Source organism: Melozone crissalis, unplaced genomic scaffold (assembly GCF_028551555.1).
Source record: "Melozone crissalis strain CALT ecotype California unplaced genomic scaffold, PUWL_Pcris_2 ptg000023l_1, whole genome shotgun sequence".
Taxonomy (NCBI): Eukaryota; Metazoa; Chordata; class Aves; order Passeriformes; family Passerellidae; genus Melozone; species Melozone crissalis.
Genome location: NW_026535801.1, coordinates 8158289 through 8182811, shown reverse-complemented (window position 1 = coordinate 8182811; position 24523 = coordinate 8158289). Strand labels below are relative to the sequence as shown.

The following is a 24523-nucleotide window of genomic DNA, read 5'->3' as shown; positions in this document are numbered from 1 at the left end:
CCTTTGCCTCTATTGCACTGGAAGTACTTGGCTTATAGAAATCCAGCATCAGGTAAGTCAGTGCAGCATCTTCACCAGATCACAGTGGGGAGTATCTTCTCACTTAACCTTTCAAATAGCCAGTTAGGACAGCTGTGTCTGAAATTGCTGCAAGTGATGGAATTCTTCAGGAGAATGTTGCTTTAATACTCTTCAGCTAAGTATGAAGCTTTTTCTTGCTGCACAATCTCCTTGGTTTGTACATGTGTCTGGGTAAAAGATTAAGATGGTAACATACAGGAAGGGTAGCTGCTGAAGAGATGTGTAGATTGAAATGCCTGGAGATGGGTCTGTAGAACATCTTGTGGAACCAATCATCAGTCCTTCAGTTTGCTGTGTGCACAGGCCTGGACTGCTTGGGCACATGAAAGGTGAGTTACAGTGCACTGGAGGAAGACTGAGCAGGCCATTTTTAAGCAGTGTCCCATGGCTCTAATTAGCATTGTTGCCTCTTAAATATTCCATGGTATTCTGTGTGGCATTTTTCTCTTTAGGTTGCAATGACAGAAGGGTTGCAGTCAGTCTGCTGCCTTGGGGGCCAGGCAGGAGGCTCAGCAGCTCCCACAGGGCCAGAGTCAGCTCTGTTCTCTTTGCAGCAGCCCTGGGCAGGTGTCACCTGGCAGCAAGGGGCACTGGGTGAGCAGCACGAGCTAGGGCCAGTTCAGATACTCTAGACAAGCACCTCAAATTGCTGAACTGCCACGTTTTTCTGGGTGGTTAATTGTGGTTTAGGTGAACAAACGTTGCTTCCTGTTTCCACCTGCAACCCCATTTGGGGACTAGCACAAGAAAAATGGAGTTGTGTGGACCTACTGTACTGAGAGATATTTCAGAAGAGGTTTGCCAAAAGCAAGCTTGGCCATGAAGGCTGTAGTCCCAAGGGCTGTTAGAGCAGCTTATCCATGCTTCTGGAAAGAACCAGTGTGGAGTTTAGTGTATGCACGGACAAACAGTCATGGCTCTGGTAGCTAAAATGCAGGCTGGACAGCCACCAGCTGAAATGAAAATGCTAGTTCAGGATGTGGAGTGGCTTTTCATGCTGTTGAAAGCAGTAGGACAACAGCTGTAGTGTAGTAACCTCCTGCAGTTGAGTGTAAGCTGGATTGGAAGGATAATCAAACTATTTCTGCTTTTTTCCTAATTAATTTGGAGGTGACATCCAAGTTATGCCAGTTAATTGATGACATGTCTTCTGTTCGTAGGTTGTAGCCATTTTGTAATTGTTTTAAGGATGGTAAGGATGCATTGACTCTTGGGTTAGGAGTCCTGTGGAAGAGATGCTACACTCACAAAGTACAATTACTTAATTGCTTCTGTCTGATTGCACTCAAGTGGGTTTATGCAGGTGACTCCTGCTGCAACAGCTTTTACACATCTGAGGTTAAATCTGTTGGTGACCATGTCCAAGAAATCAAGAGTGATGAGTTATTCCTCTTCTTTAATGCTTAAGACTATTCCAGTTTCTCACCTGTGTCCATTCACTGAAAGGATCTCTCTGGGGCCTGTTTAGGCCTGTCCTGTACTCAATAACAAGCATGGAATCCCAGGACTGGAACTGAGTGTGACCTGAAAACCCAGAGAGCTGCTTGCAGGATCTCCCCAGGGCTGAATAAAGCCCAGGCCCATGAGATGTTGCAATCCTCTGATAAGGTTTCAGCAGTAAGGGAGAGCACAGCCTGTTGTACTCAGGCATGTGCTCTAGAGTGGTCCAGAGTGATCTGACAGCACAGGTCTGTCTGCTTTGGAAAACAGGATGAAAACAACTTGGACAGAGCCAAGTCACACTGGGGTTGCACATGTGCTGCACAGGGTGGTACAGCCACAGCCCTGAGGGAGATAAAACACTGCAGGAGACACACACTGAGCTTATTTTTAATAGAGTTTAAAAATTCTTATTTGTACTTACATGCCATTAAGATCCTGGATGCAGAGATGAAGCATTTTAAACCCTCATAGCAGCAGGAAGCAGAACGTAAGTGGTGTTAAAAAAATGCCTCAATTGAACATGGTAAATAAAGCACATGGAAAATGGCTTTGTGCAGCTGCAGACACCTACTTTCATGTGTGAGGGGGCCTTGCTGCATTAAGTTTTAAGTTGGTTTTTCACAGTCACTGTAATACCTTCAGTCACAGCAGTAGGAGCAGCACTAACAGCTGTTTTCACAGCTTAACAGCCAAAGAGAGGTTGGGTTTTGTCTGGGGTTTTATTTTCTGTTTAAAACTTTGAAAAGGAAGGATAACAAGCAGGGGATTCTGCACATTTTATGGCTTCAAGGATGAGCCTGGCCCTGAACCTGCTGCCACAGCAGGTACAGCTTCCTCATGACACCAGCATTCAGGCAGCACTGACCTGCCTGGAGCTGGGAGCCCAGCAGGCACTAGAGCAGGCAGGCACTAGAGCCTACCAGTGCTGATTGCAGCTGCTTGGAGTAGAGGGACAAGAGAAAGGACAGGGCTGGTCCTGGAACCAAGCTGAGTTCAGCCAGTTTTTAAACCCTGTGCCAGTACTGAAAGAGGGCTGCTGAAAAATCAGGTGGAGCCAAGACACAGAGTGGAGACAGAGAAGGCAGGGCCAGGTCTGCAGCTGCTTTAGAAGCACCTCCCTTGCCATGTGCACCCAGCACTGCCCACCTGGAGAGATGCAGGAGGTGGGCAGGGGATGGGGAAACGCAGCCTGTTCCTGCCACAGGCACATATCCTGCTCAGCTGCTGGCAGAGCCCTGTGCTGGCACTGTGGGAGGAGGAGCAGCTCTGGCACTGTTCTCCAACAGCCACAGTGTGCTGCCACAGCCACAGTGTGCTGTCACAGGCCTGGCCAGCTGAGGCAGCTGCTGGAGAAAAGATTTCTGCAGTGAGTGCACTGGGGTCATGACCAAATAGACATTTTGCTTCTGTCTTGGGCCTGGCTCAGCCTTTGTCTAACTGGCCTTTTTATTGTTGGCTCATGAAGCAATTGCAAGTTCCCACAAGGCTAGCAAGAACACAGAAGGGACACAGCTGACAGGGTTCCCCTTGCCCAGACCACTCTGCAGTGGACAAGGAACCCAGCAGTTGCTGTAGCCCACAGCAGGCTGAGCCTGCAGGCACACAGTGGTCTGGCACTGCAGCTGGGGCCTGAACTGCAGTGCAGGGATGCTCTGCAGGTCCCCAGGCTCACCAGACTGGGATAACCCAGTTCCTTTGACACAGGGGGTCCTTGGCCTCCTTTTAACACCCTTGTGTTTCCACCCTCCAGTAAAGCAAACCCCTCCTGTGACAGACTGGATTGGATTTCCACTTCTGGCAGCACTTGCAGGACAAGGCAGGCAGCTGGCCTGGCTGGCTGGTTACTTGGGCTGTCCCCTCTCCTAAAGTGCTGGAGTTCTTCCCTCTGCCCCAGGGATCAGACAAGACAGGAAACCCATACCTGACAACAAAGCTGGGTGAGAGCTGGTCAGATCAGGCTTCCTAAGGAGTAGATGGGGGTGTGGAAAAGACCTGCAAAACATCTGGGACACTGACCTTTGAGAAAGCTCTTCCTGGAAGCAGGTGCACATGCAGGGCCAGGGAGAGGGCAGCACACACCTTGTGCTGAGGCACTGAGGGGGCCTTGGCCTCACAGGGTAAGTGCAGCCCCAGTACCACAGCCAAGCTGCAGGCCAGACAGAGCTCTATGCCAAGAGGAAATATTGCTGCTACTTCTTCACTTCTAAAAAGCCATCAAATTCAGACTATATACAACATATATAGAAATAACTTTTAATTAAAAAACCAACCTTGCATCAAAGATTATTGTATCAGACATTGAGGCAAGATTCAAGTTTAAGACAAACCAGTGTTAAAAAAGTGTTTAAAAAAATAATCAGAATGTGCAATAAACTACAATGTAGCAATAGGATGTAGTGTTGAAACTTTACTGAACTGTTTTCATATGCCCAGTGTGTATTTCCTGTCATTTTGACCAAAAAAAAAATTGACACTAAAACTGGGTCATCTGTCCAGTGCCATTCCAGGTATTACACATGGAAGAAAACTGCACAAAAAACAGAGACTCCTATTAAATTGCCTTCAACTGTCCTACACAGAAAAACTGCCTGTTGATGGATTACACCTACATTCAATGTTTAATCTTTGTTAATACCTCTTGGGATTGCAGATACATTCCAAGCTATGCTATTCAGATGCAAGTTTAAACGACTTGCCTTTGTTTTTCTCACTGTGCATGCATTGGGAAATGAGAAATCTATCCAGAATCACAATGGAAAGCTTTGGGGCTTTTTTTTTTATTGCTCTTCAAGACATCAATCATCTTTTCCTTTCCAGCTAGTCACCAAATGTTGGCATACTTACGAGACTCTTACAAGGCACTGTACAGAAATTGGAACAAGACTTTAACATATTAAAGCAAAGTATTATGAGCCTCATTAGCTACTGAAGGACTAAGGAAATAAGATGATCCAAACCACAACATTCCATGGGCTGTGTCACTGATTTGGCTCCACCCCTCTCTCCTGTCTCTCCCTCCCCACAGGCTTGAAGCAGAGATCCTGCTTCTCCCTGTGTCAGATACTGTGGCAATGCTGTGGCTACTTCTGCCTTATTGCTTGAGGATTTCACCATGAAACATGCCCTGGCACTGCTGAGAGCCATGACAAGCTAGATTCAAGGCTTCCAGATGCCCTGGTTTGAAGTGCTGGTTCTCACCTCCCCTGACCTCACACGTGCAGTTACAGACAGGTTTTTGCCCTATGGTCATGCCACACAGGAGAATAATCTGAGGCAAATGCTTATCCCCACTATTTTCAAGTAGTTTTTCTGTGTCCAGTTGAAGTTGTTGGATAAGGTAGACAGCATCTCCTGCTGCACCAGAGTCCACTAGAACCAGATATGCATTGGAAAACAAACAAACAGAAAAGGATGATTATTGACAAATGTGGCAATATGACAACAGAAAGTGAATGGTGCCAGCAATTTATGTGCGCCCATTCCCGACATTGGGAATATTAGACTTCCAGCTTGAAATAATTACTTTCTCTTGGGGTTCAGGAAGAAGAAAGTGTTGTCTTTGGGATTTATCCTGCCTGTTACAAAGCAAGAAAGAAAATATATTACACGCAGCTAACATAAAGGTTTTGAATTGTGCTGTCATATGCTGTGTGAACGAGAGATTTTACCTTACACTTCTCTCCACCTTAATTGGCTTTCTTAATGAACCACATTATTCCCTGTCACCTTTGTTTCCTTGTACTGTTGCTTCCCAGGCAAATGCTTTTGCAGTCTTCTGACTCTTGGGTAGATTGTTTTCTTGGTGCACAGCCCTTGTCTGGCACATCAGTGGGTGTGCCTGGAGTGCAGGAAGAGTTGCTGGGGAAAGTTGCACTTGACATTTCAGTCTGATTCGTTACTTGATCTTGGCACAGTAAAGCCTCTACCTCTTCATCATTTAGTGGAAAAACTCGAAGTTCCCACAGCCCAGACTGAAAGGAAGCAGAAGAGTAGGAGTGGGGGGTGAAAAAAAAGAGTATAGAGGATAAAAAGGGATTTCAGTTGAGTCTGAACTGATTAACTGTGTGCAGAATCATGTCCTATCAAGTAACAAACGAGTGTCTTTCTTTACAGTGTTTGCAGTGCTCTTCAGATAAAGAATACAACATTGCCAGGCACCAAGATGTAAGCTGGCTGCATAAGGGTTTGAAGTAATAATAGACCTACCCTTGAACAGGCAAGAAAACTCTTTTCCACAGTGCCAGACCATCAGGATGCCTGACCCCCTAATGACCAGGCCTGTCTGGAACCTTGGCCAACACCTCTGAAAAAAAACCCAGCCCAAACCCAGTCCTTCTATATTTGCCTCAAAAAAATGTGCCATGTGTACTGAGCAAGGAAACTTGTTGACAGATCTGGGGTTAATTTACAAAGCACAGCAATGTAGCTCCAAACAGGAGTGCTATGTTCAGTGCACATTAACTAGGCTGACAGCCTGAGATTTTGATTAATGAGATAGGTGAATATCTTCAGGTTTTTTGTTGTCACTGCAGAACTGATCAGAGCTGGAAGCTGTTGGAAGCTCACCCACCTTCTCTTCCTGGCTGTCCCTGCAGAGTGGTGCCATCCCTGAGCACACAGAGCTGTGGGTTTCCAAAGCTGCCTCAGGAGCAGGGTCAGCAGTGCAATGGTCTTTCTGCAGCACGTCCTGGCTGTGTCGAGCATCAGCATTTTTGCTGTAAGATCTAGTGCAGAATTAGAAATGAGTCTTAAGAGCTACTCCCTGACCTTTTACACTGCCATGAGCAGTTCACATTTTCTTCACAAAGTGTTCAGTTTCTCCATACATGTTACCTCCATTCTGCTTGCTTAAACCAAAAGACCAGAGGGAAAATGGGTGTGGTTCTTGACCTTGTTGGCTGGAGCCAAAGCAAAGCACTGTGTGGGGGAACTAAGTGGATAAAATGGGTGGGACAGGCACACTCTGGCTGCAGACAGCTAGTGACTGTATCTTGGTCCACATGCTCACCAGAATTGTGATTTTAGACAAAAGAAATCAGTGAGCCACAGGCCGTTCCACTCTCCCACAGGCGCCCGTGGGGTCCAAGCTGCACTGTCAGCACTGTGCCAAGTGCAACTCAAGAGACAAGTCCTTGGGCTTCCCCTTACCACTTCTGCTTTGGACTCAAGGGCAAAGCAATCAAAAATGTAGTAAGATTAAAAATTTTGACCTCACTTTTAAGAGATATTTAAACCAGATAAAAAATAGTGGCATGCATCTGAAAGGCCAGGTGGAATCCTGACCTTGCTCATGTCAATGAGCAGTTTACTTCTGAATTTAAGCAGCACTAAGATTTTACCAAGGAGTTCAGTTTCAAAATTAAAGTACAGGCAGGACTTTTTATTTTTCAGTACACTTTCTAAAGTTAGGAGGTTTTAGGTTCAAAATTGCTTAAAATAGAGTTCCTCAATATGGCTTAGCCATATTTTTATCCTGCATTAAAAAAAGCTATCTTTGACTATTTATTCCTAGTGTCATGGTTCATTTTCAGACAAGAGTAGACACAAGCATATGATAAACACCAGAAAAAGTTATTCCAACATTTATAGGCTGCTTTTTGCCCTGGCAGACTGTAAAGTGATTTATGGGAACCATTTTCTCAGGGCCAAACTGCAGATGCAGCTTTACAATGTTTACTCATACACACTACTACTTTGTGCAAGACTTTTAGTGGTTATATTTAAATCTGATGAGTTCTGCACCAGATGGCAAGCCTGTGAAAAAGAAAGTCATTGTGTGAATGGTTCAAAGTGTAAGGCCCCTGGCACAGCCCAGGACCCTTTAGAAACACATCTCTGAACACTGTGGAGTTTCATTTGAATCAGGTGAGTGAAGAAGGACATATGATACACTGGGTGCCTGAAGCCATAGTAACTGGGAGTGGCACAGTCTAGCAGAGCTCTGTGTTCCGAGAGGGAGAAGAGATTTGTTTGGTAATGCCAGGTCACTAACATGCCCAATTTGTAAGTATGCATGCCTCAGCACTGCTTTCCCTCACCACCCACGAAGTTCAACATACCTGCTACTGTCCCTGATGAGTTAATTAATGAATGCCCTCATTTCCAAACTGCTGTGCCAGCATTTCTGGCACTGCTGTACCACAACCCCAGCAGGTTCAACAGAAGGCTCTGATCAAAGCCAATACACCTGCCTGCTGTTCCTCCTGGGCCAGCGGCTCTGCTCCCACAGCGACCACCTGGCGCGCTCCCGCTCCTCGAACTTGGTGTGGCGCAGGGCAAAGGCTTTGTCTGACAGGTCTTCTACCTGTGGGGAGGCACAGGAGAGCTCTCAGTGCCAGCAGCACTCAGACAACACCAGCCAGCATTATACATACCAGCGTTAGACAGAATTCTGCAAACAAGCGCTTTCACTACAAAGGCACATTTACACGCATTCACTTTATGAGAGCTCTGGTGTATGGGACGCTGTCATTTCAGCTTTATTTCTTACAGGTCTGTGGTTGATCTGAATGGATATAGAAGTTACACCCCCTCCATGCAACTAACACATTTTTCTCTGTGGTGAGAGGCAGAAAATTTAGAGGATGAGCATTCATTTGCAAATCAAGGCAGTGTAAAAAAGTACATAATAAAGACAAGCAAAATTTCCAACAGTTTCCAGAGACTGCTTTAGAAGGAAGCTAAGATTTGCCCAGTGCTCTTTAAGCACTGAGAAATAGGTTTGAGATCACCAAGGACTTTGATAACTGCACAGAGAGGAACTCAGTGAACCTGAGGTGCCACATTCCTGCTGTGAAACCAAGCAGAAAATGGCTTCTGCTTTGAAGATCCTATTTCTTACCCAGTGGTTTGCATGATCCCAAGTGCAGCTTAAACCAGCCCTAATGCAAATACTTCACAAGCTCTAGTAAAACAAGAGCCAGATTTTTAGGTAAAAGATTGCACCCACACTTTCACTGTGAAAGTACCATCGTGTTTCTCTGATGACAGCACACCAGAAGTTTGTTCCTTAGCCAGGGCTGGCTGAGGAACTTTGCTGCTCCCCCCCATCACTCCCCTGATGGCAGGGGGAGTTCTTGGCTGGATCCCTCCAGTACAGCTCACTGTTGTTTCAAAGTGCTCCAAACCATTCAAAGTTCACCTAAAAAGCTGAGGTTGGCAGCAGCATTTGAGTCCTGCAGCCATGGATTTTATGCCAGCTAGTCCCAACTGAAAAGCTGAGAAATTCTTGGAAAGAACAATTCCTGGTCATAGGAGTTGTGAAGCTGCGCTGCCAGATCAGTCCTAGACAACAATTATACTAATAACTGGGGGAGGTCATGAAAATAAACTGCCTTTTTTTTTAGTAAAGCAAAATTCTCAGTGGTGTTTTACAAGTAACACCATTTATCTTCCAACTGAGCCTACAAAATAGAGAAGCAAATGCCCTGTGCTCCCTGCAGTGCCATAGAGACCCTGGCAGGGCTCCACTGCTGTGTTTCTGTGGAAGCCATCCCCATATCAAGTCTCAGCACTGAGGTTGTTCACAGCCATTAGAGGTACAATGGCAAAGAATCACAACCTATCCATGTGATCCCCAAGGCTTCATTTTGATTGGAATCAGACACAGAACTGTGGCTGCCCAGGTCCTCCTCAGCCCAGCACTTGACAGGAAGCTTCAGGCAAACAGGCTGCTTAGTTTGCTCATCTCATCACTCCTTGCTGAAGGCTCCTTCATTGCTTTTATTTATTTATGTTAAACACAAACCACTTTGTTAGCTGCTGGTTTCCTTTCATGCAAGTGAACTTAATGGGCTTCCTCCTCTCTCTGAAATTCAGCAGCTCTGTCACTTGGAGCACATCCAAACAGGGCTACATCTCAGTTCACATTCTGTCTTTCCAAGGTCAATGATGTATAGCATGAAAGTGAGAATTTTATTAACTACAAAAGTGTTATTCCCTTGGGGGAAAATTCAGGGTTTTTCTGTGCTCAGATTTCCTTTGAAGTGGAAACAAAAGATAATTTAGAAAGAAAAACTAGGAATTTGAAAATACTTTTCTTAGCAAATTGCCAAAACTTTTCATGCTGGGAAGAGATTTCATTTTTAACAAGTTTCCATTCAAAAATCAAAGTCCATGTTCCTCTCCAAGTGAAGAGTTTTGAAAAATACAGAAATATGCCTTGTTTGTTTTCCACAGCTGGTGATAGCATATTTAACCACTTGTTTATTTAAAAAGAGTTCCACCCTATTCTTTTGAACAGTACATTTTCTTATTTAAAAATTATTATCTGTTCTATGGAGAAAAATGTCATGACATCAGAATAAAAGGTCTCTACTTGGTTCACTACAGCCTCTGCCACTCCCAGCATTTCCTCCAACAACTTTAGATTAATTTAAAGTTCTGTAACAGGAGAAATGTGGTGGTTTTTCCTCACTAAGGTTAGTCTGAAAAAGGACAAAAGAAGTGTCATTCCTCAGTGGATGGATCTGGCAGGGATGTTGAGGGGAAAGGCTGTGGGGAATGCCTGTTTGTGAGGCATGTCTAATGATTCCACTCACAAAAAACCAAGCTTTGGATTCCCCCATGACACTGCAGCACACTGTGCAATAATGTTGAATAGCACCAGGAATATTTCTGAAAGGTTCTCAAAACAACAAAATCTGTGTTTCACTCTTTGGCTCCGCAGGAAACTCTGAGTCATAGGCCATGAAAACACTTATGCAAAACTAATTGCACAAGGAATTACTCCAAAGAATTTTTCATTACTAAAACAACTACGAAATAAACTTGAAAGTTACAACTGAGCCTTTCCAGAAGCTCCGACCTGGACAAAACAAATTAAAACCAAAACAAAACAGGAAAACCTGTGCCACACCCTCCCATGCCTTAAAGCAATAACACTGCAAATTCAAACATGCAAACCAGGAAACTCAAATGTTCTATTTCCAGAAGGTATTTTTAGAGCAAGTAATAGAGCAGACATAGATAGCAGATTAACTTTTGCATTGCCAATATTGTTCTTATAAGGCAAAATGTCCAGAAACAAAAAAGCAGCCATAAAAGGTAAGCTTTTTGTTCTCAAAGGCACAATGAATAGGCCTGATTCCCAGAAAGTGCTCAGTTCCCATCCCTGGCAGTGTGGCTCACATGGAGCATGACAATTTGGGGACCTCACATTTATTTGTAACTCAGTAAATGTTGGATGCAGATTCATTGCATGGATATGGGCTGTTGCATAAATGAAGATGACAAAGATTAAGACAACAAAGACAATGAAGATGGAGAAAAGTTATCCAGTGGCAGAAATCTGACTACTGCTCCACACAAGGACAACTCTGAAGTTTCAAATTTAGCTATGCTGAAGATAGAGAAGTAAAGAAACCATTATGTAGTACCACAAAAAAAAAAATTAAATAATTTCCAACACCACCACAGGCTCTGAAATGCAGTGAAATGGAGGAAAAGAGCATTTTATATAAAAGCAGGAAGTATTTGCCTTCCCTTGTGTTATGTGAATGGCCTGCTGAAGCTTGCCTTGACTTGAGCACATGGAGGAATATTTCAGGAGTGTCAGAGGTAATGGTGCTGTCTCCTCATGTCTTTTTACAAGCTTACTCAGTAGCAAATGTACCTCAGCTCAAAGCTAGAGAAGTTGAAGAATTATGATCAATCACCTTTTCTCAGTACTCTGAAAAACATCCAAACTAATTATAATTAACATGATCCCAACAGAAAGGGGGGAATTGGCAAAGGATGATTTACACAAACAAGACCATTAGTACCTTTCCCTGTCTGACATCTCTCCCCCTCATTCCAGGCTGACAGATGATACAGAAGCAGTGGCCACAGCAGGAGGCAAAGCTGCTGCTTTGTTAACTCAGATTATTTCCTGGCCAGAAGATGAATCATAGAGGATTGAGAGTCATGCCAAACACGAAAGTACTGGGTGGGCTACTAATTCAGACATTAGTCCATGAGCTTCTGAGAGAAACCTTGAAGTCCCTTCAGCAAAATACACTAAAAGCACAAGACAAGTCATCTTTATGGAATCTGAAATCCAAACAAGAAAACCACTGATTCCATGCAAGCTCCTTGAAGCCCTGAATGCAAATCACTGTGAAATTCTTCACTCCCCCCAGACACCAGGCTGAAGACAGCAATGAACAGTGGATGCTCAAGGGACAGAGTGCCCTTGCTGCCTTTATTAGTTATTCTCCAAATGGTTTCATTAAAAATCCTTGCAGGAGAGTTCTCCTGTGTGTGGAATTTGACCTTCTTGGTACAAAGGAAGGACAGGCATGCTTCCCGAGCTGGGAGGGTACTAACCCAGAGCCAGTGGGTGGAAGTGACATCAATTTGACCATAAACTTCACAGGGATTTCTCAATTGCTCACTGGAAAAGCCAGGAACAGAGTAAGCTTTTCTATTCCTTCTAACCCAAAAGTATCCTGCCAGATAAGTGCAACTGCACCAGGTAAGGAGTTGAGACCATGATGTTCTCCTAAAGGAAGGGTTATAGAGCAGGTAGTTACAGATCTATAAACTTCTGAGGAAGTTGTGCCTTTGTGGAGAGCATATTTTCTACCCCAGGGGAGTGACATAATGATTTGTTTCCTGAGTTTAAAGTAACCTTCTGCACTGCTACCTAAATGCCATCTTTTTCTACTGCTATAGCAACTAAAGCTCTGCTGTAGAGATTCTCTCAAATAGCTCAAGAACAGATATTGTGGATAAAGGCAGGAACACAAGTCCTACAGTTACAATTGGTGACAGTGGCAGAGACTGGAGGGAGATTAAAGATGTCCAAAGGACAGCAAAACTGACAGGTTTCTGGAAAAGAAGCCATAAAAAGATTGGAAGGACAGAAAATCAGCCTAGAGACCAGACTTGCTGGCACATTCACCCCTAGGTTAGGAAATGCCTCAAACCCCTGATGAGGGGAGAAAGGGACCCCCAGCTGCAAAGTCCATGGACATTCTCTGAAGAAAAAGGTACATTTTTATGTCTGGAGGAAACAACAACCAGCCCATGATGTGCAAACTTAGCTCAACAGGCAGGCAGGAAATGCTGAAGGTTATGTTGTCCCTGACAATGCAGAAAAGTTTGTTCCCAACAGAAGGCTTGCAGGAAAACAAACGCTAAAAAGAAAACTTGCTGGACCCACAGGCAAGATTGCTGAATACCAAAGAGCAAATGCCATGGGAAGTGGCCTTGGAAGGAGAGGATGAGAGGGAGGGCCAGCACTGGTGGCCCCAGGGGACAGTCACAGTGGGACAGGCAGCATCAGGAGCAGGGGGGCAGAGCCTGACTCAAGGGACCCTTCAGGAGCACTGACTGTGCAGCAGCAAGGGGCAGAAGAGCCACACAAACAATGAACAAGGAAAATTAATGGTACACTTCCATTTCTATCTTCCACTGTAGGGACAAGACACATTTTCACAATTCAAGTGTTATCAGAAAGTATGTACCAATTACCCCAATTATATATTGTATCTACTTTAAATAAATCTAGTGGTTTAATTAAAATACAGCCTACCTCTTCTTCATCTGTTTGAGATTTTTCTAAAGGTTGAAGTTCAACAACTCTCCAGCTAGAAATAAGACAAGGAAAATCAAATTAAGTTTAAGGTGCTGAAATTTATATTTTCCTTTCCCAACAAAATATCTAACCTTTCCTTTTCCTAACACAGTCTTTAAGATATCCAATACAGTTTTAATAATATTTTTCAACTTAAAAGACAATAAAAAAGCAAATGCATATTATGGATTTAAAGTACAGAACAAGTACATTTAGCCCTTCAGGCAATGTGCTACTAAGACACTGAAGTAAGCAAAGGAGATTAATTACCCTGGTTTTGAAATCTAAAGATGTTCTCTTTCTAAAACAAAGGAGAAAAAGGTCTCTAGAATCATGGATTGTAGGCCTGCACTGTATGGAAAGAAATAAGCTTATTCTACTGTATCAGAATGGCTAAATAAAAAAAAAAAAGCTAAATCCATTTATGTTAATTCACAGAAAATAGTTTACAGCTGTCCAGTCTTCCCACAACTTTAGTCACACGAACTGAAATGCACAGATAAAAACTCAAGTGCATGAAAAGATCATCTTTAATACCATAATATTTTCTAATTCCATGTAAATTATATTCTTGGTTAATGTTCTCATGTTCATTTTCATGTCTTTGCAATTCAAGAGGTTGTGAACAAACCTTGGAGTAAGGATTTCTTTGTACTGTAGTTTCTCCAGCTTTGAGGGTGCCACCAGTGACATGGGAATAACAATGTTGTCTATGTCATAGGAGCTCTCACTTCTCAACCTCCTCCTGGAGTTATGCTGAATAATAAAATCAACACAAGAGGATCAGCTCAAATCACAGGAAATACATTTTAGCAGATAAACATTAGAACTTCACAAGGAGAAAGCCTGAACTTTAATGGAAACAGTGCTCATGTATGTGTTCGTTGAATAAAGGAGTGCGTGTTGTGTATGTGGGATGCACATTTAAACTCAACTCTGCATTAAAACATGACAACTCTCAGAGCACCAGTATACCACTAGGCTTAGCAAAACCATGGGACCTGAACCTGAATATTGTTGTGAATTTTCCATTAATTTCAGTAAAACAGTGTGATTCTGTACACTGAGCCAGAGTTCTGCTGCTCCTCAGTAAATGATATAGCAGAAATTTGTATTTCTGCACAAAGGCTTGTAAATAGGGAAATTGAGAACTAACAAATTTTGGGACTCTATTTGCACCATGAGGCCAATTTATATAGCTTCATCAAGGAAAAAAGGTCACAAGTGCCCTAGTGTAAAACTGGCAACATAAATCACTGCGTATTTAAGAAAATTTGGGGGGAAAAAAGGCACAATGCCAATAAATCAAATTTACACTCCAGTTCTATGATCTGCAATATCTTTTATAAACAAGTACACGTACTCAATCTGGAATAAATTAGTTAGGGTAATCCACTTAATTCACTGTAAAAATGCTCTGCACTGTCACATGACACTAAATCAGCTGTAAAAGGCACGTGGCTTTGGATTATTAATTTGCACAGCTCTCTGTTGATATTTCAGTTGAGACAGTGCCACATTTTGGGTTTACCTGTGATGAAGAGCTGTGAGTGGGCCGGGCCATGGCACTGACACTGCTTGTGGGAGTGAAACTGCTGTGGGACTCAGGCTCTGCATGTTGGAAGGAGAACGTCTCAAACCGAGTGCTACTTTCGCCTGTCATAAAGAACAGCAATAAACAAGACATACTGCCTGTTGGCTGTTAGACTGCAGACATTTTCCCACAAAGTAACAGTAAAGTCATTTCTAGAAGCCCACACTGAGCCACTTACAATTTACTGGATACTAAAAAAAGCTATCTAAATAAACATTTGCTATTCATCCTGTCATTGTTGTTCCACAAAACTCATCCCTCTTGTTCTACGAAGGATTTCTTCTCATGGAAACAGTTTCATATGGGCAAATCCTGACTCTTTTTTTCAGGAGCTGTCATAAACTACACACAGAGCAATTACAATCTGACTTAGATTCCCTCTTTTCCTCAGCAGCAGTTTGGGTGCATCTCACAAGCTCTCCCTGAGCATTTCTTCTTTAAATGATTCTTCTTTAAATGACTGTTTTCTTCTTTAAATGATAAAACTGGCAGCAAGGGTAACAAACGAAATCAGTTCAGATCTCCAAACCAATAGTGGTTTCTTCTCATTCACTGCCCTCATTCAGTCCCAGTATAAGCAGCATTTAGAGGGATTCACAACTAACCCACCTGTTCTGCTTTCCTTCTACCTCATTTCCAGTAGGAAAGGAGAACTCAGACTTAATATACCAATGAACAAAAAGAATGAGTATATTCCAACATGGAAAAAGAGGTAAGACTGATCCTGAAGACTGTATTGCACAGGCTGGGTCAAGGTAATGAACTACAATCTCCCAGGCAGCTCTGCAACTCCCTGGCACACAGCTTTTATTTTTGGCCTTGTTCATTAAGCTGACCTTCCTCATGGATAATTTCTCCTAGACAGAGCCCAAATTAGGAATAAATATGTAGTACTACACCCATAGCACTAATAAGCTAGAACTTGTGCTCTTCCTCATGAATGCACCACAGAACAGTTTACTGGCACTGGGATGATCCTCATAATAAAAGACTGCTTTTTTGGTTCCATTTATAAAAAACCTAAATACTATTCTCAGAAGACTAATGGTAACTTCAAAAGGTCTATAGCAAGATGTTTTCTCTCTTTTTAGTGCTCCCAAGTAACTCCAGCTGTTGATCTCAGTGTTCCTGACTACACTTTGGGAAACTGAGGAACACTGTGTCAGCATCCACCTCTTGGGGACCAGCAAGTGGAGCAGGTGGAATGGGAAGCAGGATTACTGGTGGTCAAAGGGGATAGGGCACAGCACCCCCTTGGACACAGGCACAGAGGGCAAGAGGAGGCTGTACAGCACCAGGGGAAGGATTCAAAGGACAGCCCTCATCTAAATCCAAAGCAGTTTTCAGTGTGCCCCCACATAGCTTTTATTCTCTCCTAAGACTTTCTAATTGATTGGGTGGTCTTGCTTTGGGGTCGTGGATTGTGGGTTTTGGGGTTTGTTTTAATCCTAGATCGTAATTTTTTATTAATTCATCTCTGCAGTAATTCCCGTATCTCCACCTCTAGTGAAAGATTAGTTTTAATTTATTTTTTCCACAATGCTAACTGATCATTTATCCCTTTTCATTCTTTCCTAAAGGAAATTTTAAACTAATATGCTTTTGCTCAGTGACTTACTTTCTTCAAATGTCTTGTGAAGAATTTTGCCAAAGGTTTTTCAAAAGTTACATAAATGAATCTGAAACAGAATCTTAGGCTTTACATTCTAACAGCCTGGAGAGGTAAAATGCCATTTATCTTTACAGTGGTATGCTAAATCACATTTTGTATCACATTATACTACAGAACTTTTAGGGCACTTCCTATTAACTTACCAATTGCTGAAAGTGGTTTAAAATAGAACAGTAACAAGGGTAAAAACACAGTAAGAAGTGGCTATTCACAAGTCCTCTTAAAAATCTGGAAGGAATCCAGAACCACAAATGACAGTACACAACACATGAAATATAGTGGACAAAGATGCCAGGAATAGTAAATGTTTCATTTGGCACATGATGTAACAGATAACTTTGCAATGTTTGTTTCACTGACTACTATTAAAAAAAACCTTTTTTACTAAGAATGACACTCAGTATTAAAAGAACATAGTTGAACTGCTGAGCACTTTCCTTTAAGAGTACTCCAAAAATAAAATACAGCAGCTTGTCTCATTCTGTAGGTACACTTAAGAAGAAAGATGATTACTATGCTTTAAAATAGCAAATTATTTTCATGGGGTTCTAAGTCTGTTTCTTCACAAGTTTCATAACAGTATCCTTTTTGGAGACAACTTTTAATTCTCAGAGCCCAGTGATATTCATACAGTACATATTTTAGAAGATGTAGTAGTCTCTTGCAGTGCTATTTTTCTCTTACCTACTGCTGTCTCACTTAGATGCCTTTTCTTCCTTCCTTCTGACAGCTGGTCAGGTGTTCCTAACACCAACTGAGATTTGGAATTAGACAAACAGCCACTGCTCCACTGTTTGACAGATACATGTGCATTGTAGTCTGTAACAGAAAAAGCATGTATCAAGTTGAGAAATTACTTTTTATCAGTATAATTTATGGGAAATCTCAACTGCTGACCTATTTATAATAGTCCCAAACTTCTGATAGGAATCCAAGTAATAACAGGACCACAGTCAGGCACCTGGTCCAACCTCCCCCCACTTGTAGTATCCTCCTACAGCTCTGGTGGGATCATCTCAGTGCAATTAGGGAGAACCTGACTCTGTGCTCTGAGGAGAGATTTCTCTTCCACCTAAAACCATATTTAGTTACCTTCTCTGATAACCTGCTTTGTGACAAGTTTATAAACTGAACCTCTTCATGGCATAAAATACTGACAAATGAGTGAAAAACAGCCTTGCAAATGCTAAAACATTTTGCTTTACATACCATTGTCAGCAGATACTTTAAACTCCCCTCCCAAAGATGAGGTATCAGCAGGTTCTCCTTTGATGTCATTATTCCTTAATAATGTTTCAAAGTATATGTGAAGAGGAATATCTAATAAAAAAAAAAAACAAACAGAAATCCAAAGGAACAGAGTCTGTATTAGAAAGATGGCAACCTCTGAGCCAATGAATTATGCATCAAAACTAGAGCATTGATTCACCCATCACATTCAACATAATCTGTGAGCAATATTGCTAAGGACTGAAACACTCTGGAGGGTGTTGGGTGAGAATAAGACTGGGGTCTTCAATCTTGACCAGCTCCTGCACAAAACCCAGCAGAGCAGAGAGCACACAGTGCACTTCTGTAATGTGAAGAGGCTTTGGTTCAGCCTTTTGGGTACAAGTCATTAATGCTTTTGCAATTTGTTATTGCTGGGAGTCTACAGATATTCTCAAGGTAAATTCCCTCTCTGTCTCCCTGGAAAGGTCCACAGCAGGGCAATGTAATTCATTTTCTGATAGGAGTTCTGATGCAGAATTAGCCTGCAAAACATTTCAAGTGGTAAGGAATCTATCCCCTGTTGTAAGGCAGGGAGGCTTAAAAAAACCTACCATTCTGAAAAGCCTTTCTGGAAAAAAATACCAGAATGAAGAGAAATTTAACTGAAAAAAAGGGTCAGTGTATAAAGTAGGCTTGACAGCTAGCAATGAGAAGAGCACTGTAGGCAGGCCCAAGGGTGGGCATGAAACTACAAATATTTATGTACAGTCTTAGCCTCATGTGCCTTCAGGACAAAAACTTTCAACATACTTTGCTAAATAAAAGGACAATTTTCTTTTCAATTTGATATGGATCTAACTTGATTACTTTATCTTAACACCCCAAGGTTTTTGCTGTGTTTCCTACTCTACTTCCAAGTTAAACAAAGAAGGTCAGAAAAGTGTATTAGTCACAACATTTAACTAAAAAGAGAACCAAAACATTTCTCCAATTTTGTTGGTCTTTTGGTTTTGTCTTTTTGGGGTCTTTTTTTGTGTTTTTTGTTTGTTTGTTGTTGGTTTTGTTTGTTTTGTTTTTTAACCTGGGAAACAACCTGGGCAACCAAGATTTTTTATCATGTTTTCCTGTATCTTAATTGAAAGGGGAGGAGTGCTTGTTTCAATCAACCCACAGTGGCAGAAATAGAAGAAATCCAAATTTCTTAGATCCAAACTACAATTTTCCAGTTATCAAGGTGCAAGTTGAAGGAGGTGCTGTTATGTTAAAGCAGTACTGCAAGAACTCACATATCTTTAGTCAAGATTATTGGTAATTTGAAAATTGTGAAAGAAACTTAGACATAGGGACAATTATGCTTCCAGAAGAGAGTACACTGGTGAGCCAGTCCCACTGCAGTATTTACTAGATTGTCTGCAAATTATGGTTCAACTTTAAAGCAAACCACATGAAAAACCAAGGTTGAATCTTGAATTTGAATCCCTTCTTGCACACACACATACACACAAAAAAATCAAACTCCCAGAGTTCCAAAATGAAACAATGTATTTTTAACATACAGAGAAAATGAATGCAAAATGCTTTTCTTCTACTCTGCTGACAATTTTTATATATAAAGATGTGGGCACTGCACAAGAAGTATTTTAAGAGAAGTCATTGCTCTGGAAGGGGATAACCAGAAAGCTGTGAAGAAAACATGAAATGAGGAGGTAGGCTACAACTTGGAAAATTTCTACCATGCATTTATTCACAATAATTCTTTCACATGAAAGAAAATGTCAAATATACTAGTCTTCATGAGGAGCTAGAGACAGGAAAGTGCACAAAATAAAGCATGAATCCAGCCTCTCCCAAATGTGAGGACTGCATCTGAACAGGAGATAGCAGGTCTAGTACTTCTTCCCTGCCTCAACTATTATTAGCAAGGCTCCTGGAAAAGAGAACAAAATTCTTTAAGAAATATGTTCTTGATACTGGAATGAAGCTGAAAATATTTTTTCCTCCTCCATCCTGGCAAAGTGTCCAACAGTAGCCACAGCACAGTCCAAAGATTTTTAGGGTTTTTATGATGACAAAGCTTTTTTTTTGAGCAAACAAAAGCTCAATGTTCTTGCTACACACCCCAGTCTCCTTTAACAGGGAGGTAAGAATGAGCACAAGGAGCACAGACCTTCCTTGAACAGATGTCTAAACCCCTGGGGTCCAGCTGTGCTGCCAAAGTCACAGGGGATGTGACAGTGTGTGTAAAAGAAGTAAGATTTAGGGTTTTTTCTGTCCACAACAGAGTTCTGCTGACTGGGATGTTTGCTGTTGCACTCTTGGAGTGAGTGTTCCATTTCTCCTACAATAATCTCCTCTTTAGCCCTTGCATGGGATGCAAACTGCCAGAGCTGAGGCTTCCTCTGCATTCCATGTCCACACTTGGGTCTTCTCTACAGGCCAGGGACAAGTTCTCCAAAACCAAACCTTAATTAATTCCTGACTTCCTAATACAGGGCTGCAGTGTCTACACTGTCATTCTGGGAAGACAGTGGGTTTGATTGAAGATTCAAGCAGTTCCATGGAAGTCCCAGCCTCATCTTCAGAATTATTTTGTGGCAAAGAAGCCCCCCAGAACAGCATAATTTCTGTACTGGTCAGTAACTATCTGGAAATGGGTTTTTCCTAAAACAAAAAAACCCCACAAAAATTCAATCCCTTCTGCTGCATTTAGGCTGTTATTTTGAAGTCCCAAGTTCTGTCAAGTTGCACCTGCACTAATTTCAGGGCTGAGTCACAGACAACATTCTCTACATTACTGTCCAAAAAGACTAAAAGATCAGATGACAAGAAACCATAAAACTTCCAAGACAATCAAAAGGGCTGGCTATGATAAAAATAATTCAAAAACATAAATAAAACTTTTTAGACCTAGTCCAAAGGGCCTGAACAGAAAGTTGCTTATAAAACAACACACCATTGTGTAGGCAAAAGCACCATCTCTAAAGGACTGACCCTGACTGAATCAGACCCACCATGAAACAACCAAGCACACCTTTTTTCATGATCAGTCTTTCCAGGCTGTAAGCACATTGCTGGTATGAGAAACCTAGAAGGTGTGTTTTTCAAAAGTCAGGATCAAGGCAAGATTTCCATTTAGTCTAAACTCATGTATTTTGACAGTGTGAAGTTTTCTGTTAAGAGAACTAAGCCCTAAAAATCATTGAAAAGACAAGTTATTCCACAACCTGCAGAGCTGTCACAAGCACAAGCACTCTTTAAGTCATGGCATTACTCACCTGAAGGGAATGATAAGACTGGATGGAAGGAAGAGTCCAGCTCTTGCACATAATCTAGGAGTTTAGATTCTGTGCTGTACTCACTGCTGCTGAAAGTGGAGGCTGGCACCACACATGGCAACTGAGCTTTATATGGAAAGGAGGCATCTCTAGATGGAAAAGTCTACAAGAATACACAGAAATAAAGGTTAACTTTTCCTTTACTCATGTCCTTCAAATTAGACCAGAAGAGGGAAAAAAATCCAACAAATCAACAACTCAGTGAGTGACACACATTAATATGTGAATGGGAAGAATATTCCAACAGTCTCCAGATAGTCTAAATATGACTTACCTTCACTCACTAAGGACAACAGTGCACAACACAAAGAATACAAACTGCTCCTTCAATTAGGACCAGGAAACAGCTGTCAAAGCTTTCAGATAAAATGTAACTGTTTCCAATCATTCTTTTATCTATCCAAACAAACAAACACCCCCTAAAATTTGATTCCAGGATAAACAGGCATGATAAAAATGCACAAACAAACCTAACACCAGACTAAATAGAGGATCACATTCATTTATCCCCTTAGTAAGATTCTCAGCATCAGTATCTTTAGTCACCTTGAGCACACATATTTTAATGCAAGAAATTATAGTGAACATTTTGAGCACACTTTGTACATAAACCAAAAAGGCAAAGTCTTTACCTTGTTCTAATTTAAACAACAGATACAGATAAACAACAGAAAGAAGACATCCAGCAATAAACACAGAGAGGGATGCATTAACAACTGATTAATAGGCAGCAACAGGAATTACTAGAAAGAGGAAAGGTGCAAAGAAAGATTAATTTAGCTGCTTGGCTGAAAAGCTTGTTTAAGTATGGAAGATAAAATGATGGATGGCACAGAACTGGTAGATGGGAGGTTGCAGGACTGAGGCAAAAGGCATGGTGAAAATGGGCAGGAATAAGCAGCAGAGTGCAGGCCACAGACTGAGCTCTGAAAGACAGAAGGAAAGAATTCAATGTGACGATACAAGACAGCAGCAAAGTGTGGTCAGTGCTTCAGAATGTGCTACAAAAGCACTTCAGGGAAAAAATGTGGCATAAGCTACTTTTTTACTGGGTACTTGTGCTAGTAACCCCAAAGCCACTGACATTTTTAGAGGCTTCTATAGGTTTCTGGTATTTTGCCAAATGCTGCAGATCTGCAAATGGGAATGGAGAGAAGGGGACACTGGATTACTTAGGGGGAATCTCAAGCCTATCACTGCACCAACCCACATTTATCAATCCCTGGGAAACAGTTCCAGTGTAAGAAACTGTAGGAATAAATGACATTTTCTTAGGACTTTTTATGGAAACATGTAGCATCAAAGGTGAGATTCAAAGAACATTACTTGCATTTTCTGTACTTCTGCTTTCTGAATCAAAGAAAACTCTTTCTCCTGCCTAAAATACTCCAGGCTGCACTTTAGCACTGCCATTCATGAATAAGTGATGCAGGGATTGTATCTACCACATAAAATTCCCTCCACTTAGTCAAAGCAGTCCTTCTGCCACATGGCATCATTATTCACAACCCACATTATCTCAGGAAATATTACATTAAGAAATTTCCCTTTCTTCTCAGTTACTGAGTTTTCTATGCTGGTACTGTATCTCAGAAACTACTAAAATCAAGTAATCATGTTATGATGCTGGAGCAGAGAACACAGTGATGGTGGGGGGAGGTTTTTGTATTTAACTTTTTTTTCCCAACCGGAAAAAAATGGCAGTCCTAAATGCACCTTGATCTCCATACACAGGTGTATGCACAAGTGCTTTCAACTTAACTTGGAAAGATTTTTTTCCTAGCCCAGGACTCCTTCAAACCAATGTTGTTATTTTCCTGTGACAGACATATGGGACTCTTCATCTGTTAAACTTTAACATCAATAAAGTGTTGGCAGAACTGGGTCCTGTGTTTGGAAACACTAGAGGGATAAATGCTAAAGTAAACTTTATGTTTCCCATTATATGGATCATTACACTAAAGCTTAAAGAGCTTTTAGGTACTTGTTGTACCTCAATGCACTAAGGACTTGCTTTTCAAAAATGCACAAAAGCATATTTCTTGTTGATATTTGGGTTTTAGAAATGAAGTAATTTACTAAGTCTCTACTCTTTAAGCTGCAACAGCACCACTTCTGCCTGTCCTTTTTTTAATAGAGGTGAATCATATCACAGTATATAAATCTCTCACTCTGTTTAAAAAGAAATTCCCAAAAACTGATCAGTAAAACTACCTAGAAAGTAAACAGATAAGACCTAGACATTCTGACAACCAGACCTTTAGCCCTTACTCACTTTTTCTTGCTTTAATTCACTTTAGCCCCAAACACATCCAGATTCTTAAAGCTGAGCCATTTCAAAACATGCATACAAGGTCAAACAACCTCACAGTCAAAATCCATTTTGAAACCACATTAAAATCCATTTGCCAATATCAGTAGATGGAGAATTCTTTTCTTCAACTTGCCTGTGGTAGGAATTACAAAACCTTATGCCTGAATTTGTGCCTTGAATGCTCTGGCCTCAACACCTAGTGAAATCTTCATTAAGCCAGTTTGTAACCCAAAAGAAAATACAAACTTCATACAAGGAAGAGCAATTTTATTGAAATGCCTGTGAAGCTGCTAGGGAAAAAAAGCTAAGAAATTTGTCAGTCTGTGCTCCTAGCTACCAAATCTGGTTTAAATTTCTGATGGAGTAGTCTTCCACGGGAAAATGCTGAATTAGTGAAATCATGATGTTTCTCAGAAATGCTGACTTAATAAACTCTTGCTGAAAAATTTTCAGAAGCCCTTAGCACTGGAATTAAAGCATTTTACTCAAAGAAAGCGATTCAGCTTTTATTGAAATAAAATGAAAGAATCGTTTATTGGAAAACTAAACTCTTCCTGCTTCCAATTCTAAATAGAACACAGTCTATAAACCAATTGCCTTTTACTGCAGTCAATTATTGAAACTTTACACAGCAACAAAAAATCCACCAAAACCCAGCTGAAAACAAGCCCAGATGAATATCCATTCAGCCATGGCAGGAACACCATGGCACACAGCTTTTAGGAGACAGCAAACCTGACCATGATGCCAACCCTTCAGAAAGCAAACAGATTACAAAACTCTTATCAATCTTCCCCTTTCCCCTTGCTGTGCATCACCTTATACATCTCCTGAAACATTTTTCTTCATTACTGAAGTACAAAACCTCAGGTTTCCTGAGCTCAAGCAGATGTGAAGGATAATATTACATAAAATTCACTGTATTAGAGAAAACTCACTGTGTTGAAGAGGAAGTGAGGAGTGTACAAGTTTTAAATATTGAACTAAAATAGCAGTTCTGGTTTAAACTTATGAAATGGAATGGTGTCAACCAACAGACTCTAATTCTCTAGAGTATTATGAATTTTGAACTTGGATTTTTTCCCCCTTAGTACTGTTTTACTGGGTTACAGAAAACATAGAGAGCAATTAATTTTGATACTCAAAACAATTCTTGTGCTTGCTTGTGACAGACTGATGCATTAGACAAAGTAGAATTGGCTCATGGCTCTGTTCTTGAAAGGTCAAGAATGCTGAACTCTACTGGCCATCCCATCCTTCTGCAGAGAAAAAAGTGTGAGTCTATGAAGTGTGACATAACTGAAAGGAAAAA

At 41.4% G+C, this 24523-nt stretch overlaps 1 protein-coding gene across 4 annotated transcripts in view; it reads right to left on the bottom strand.

The window, feature by feature from the left end:
• Positions 1–3020: 3020 nt before the first annotated feature.
• The window catches only part of KANSL1L (KAT8 regulatory NSL complex subunit 1 like), a 61606-nt gene continuing 40103 nt past the window's right edge, over positions 3021–24523 (bottom strand). For 2 of the 4 annotated variants that reach the window (XM_054277959.1, XM_054277960.1), the window contains exons 7-15: positions 20838–21000; positions 17560–17670; positions 17035–17169; positions 14616–14740; positions 13716–13840; positions 13043–13097; positions 7716–7828; positions 6095–6248; positions 3021–5495 (exon numbers count right to left, since the gene is read on the bottom strand). In XM_054277959.1, the coding sequence (XP_054133934.1) occupies positions 5247–5495; positions 6095–6248; positions 7716–7828; positions 13043–13097; positions 13716–13840; positions 14616–14740; positions 17035–17169; positions 17560–17670; positions 20838–21000 (1230 nt within the window). In that variant the 3' untranslated portion in view covers positions 3021–5246. Of the gene's footprint in view, positions 5496–6094; positions 6249–7711; positions 7829–13042; positions 13098–13715; positions 13841–14615; positions 14741–17034; positions 17170–17559; positions 17671–20837; positions 21001–24523 lie in introns of those variants that run through there. The other 2 variants (XR_008483120.1, XM_054277961.1) reach the window with 2 other exon arrangements.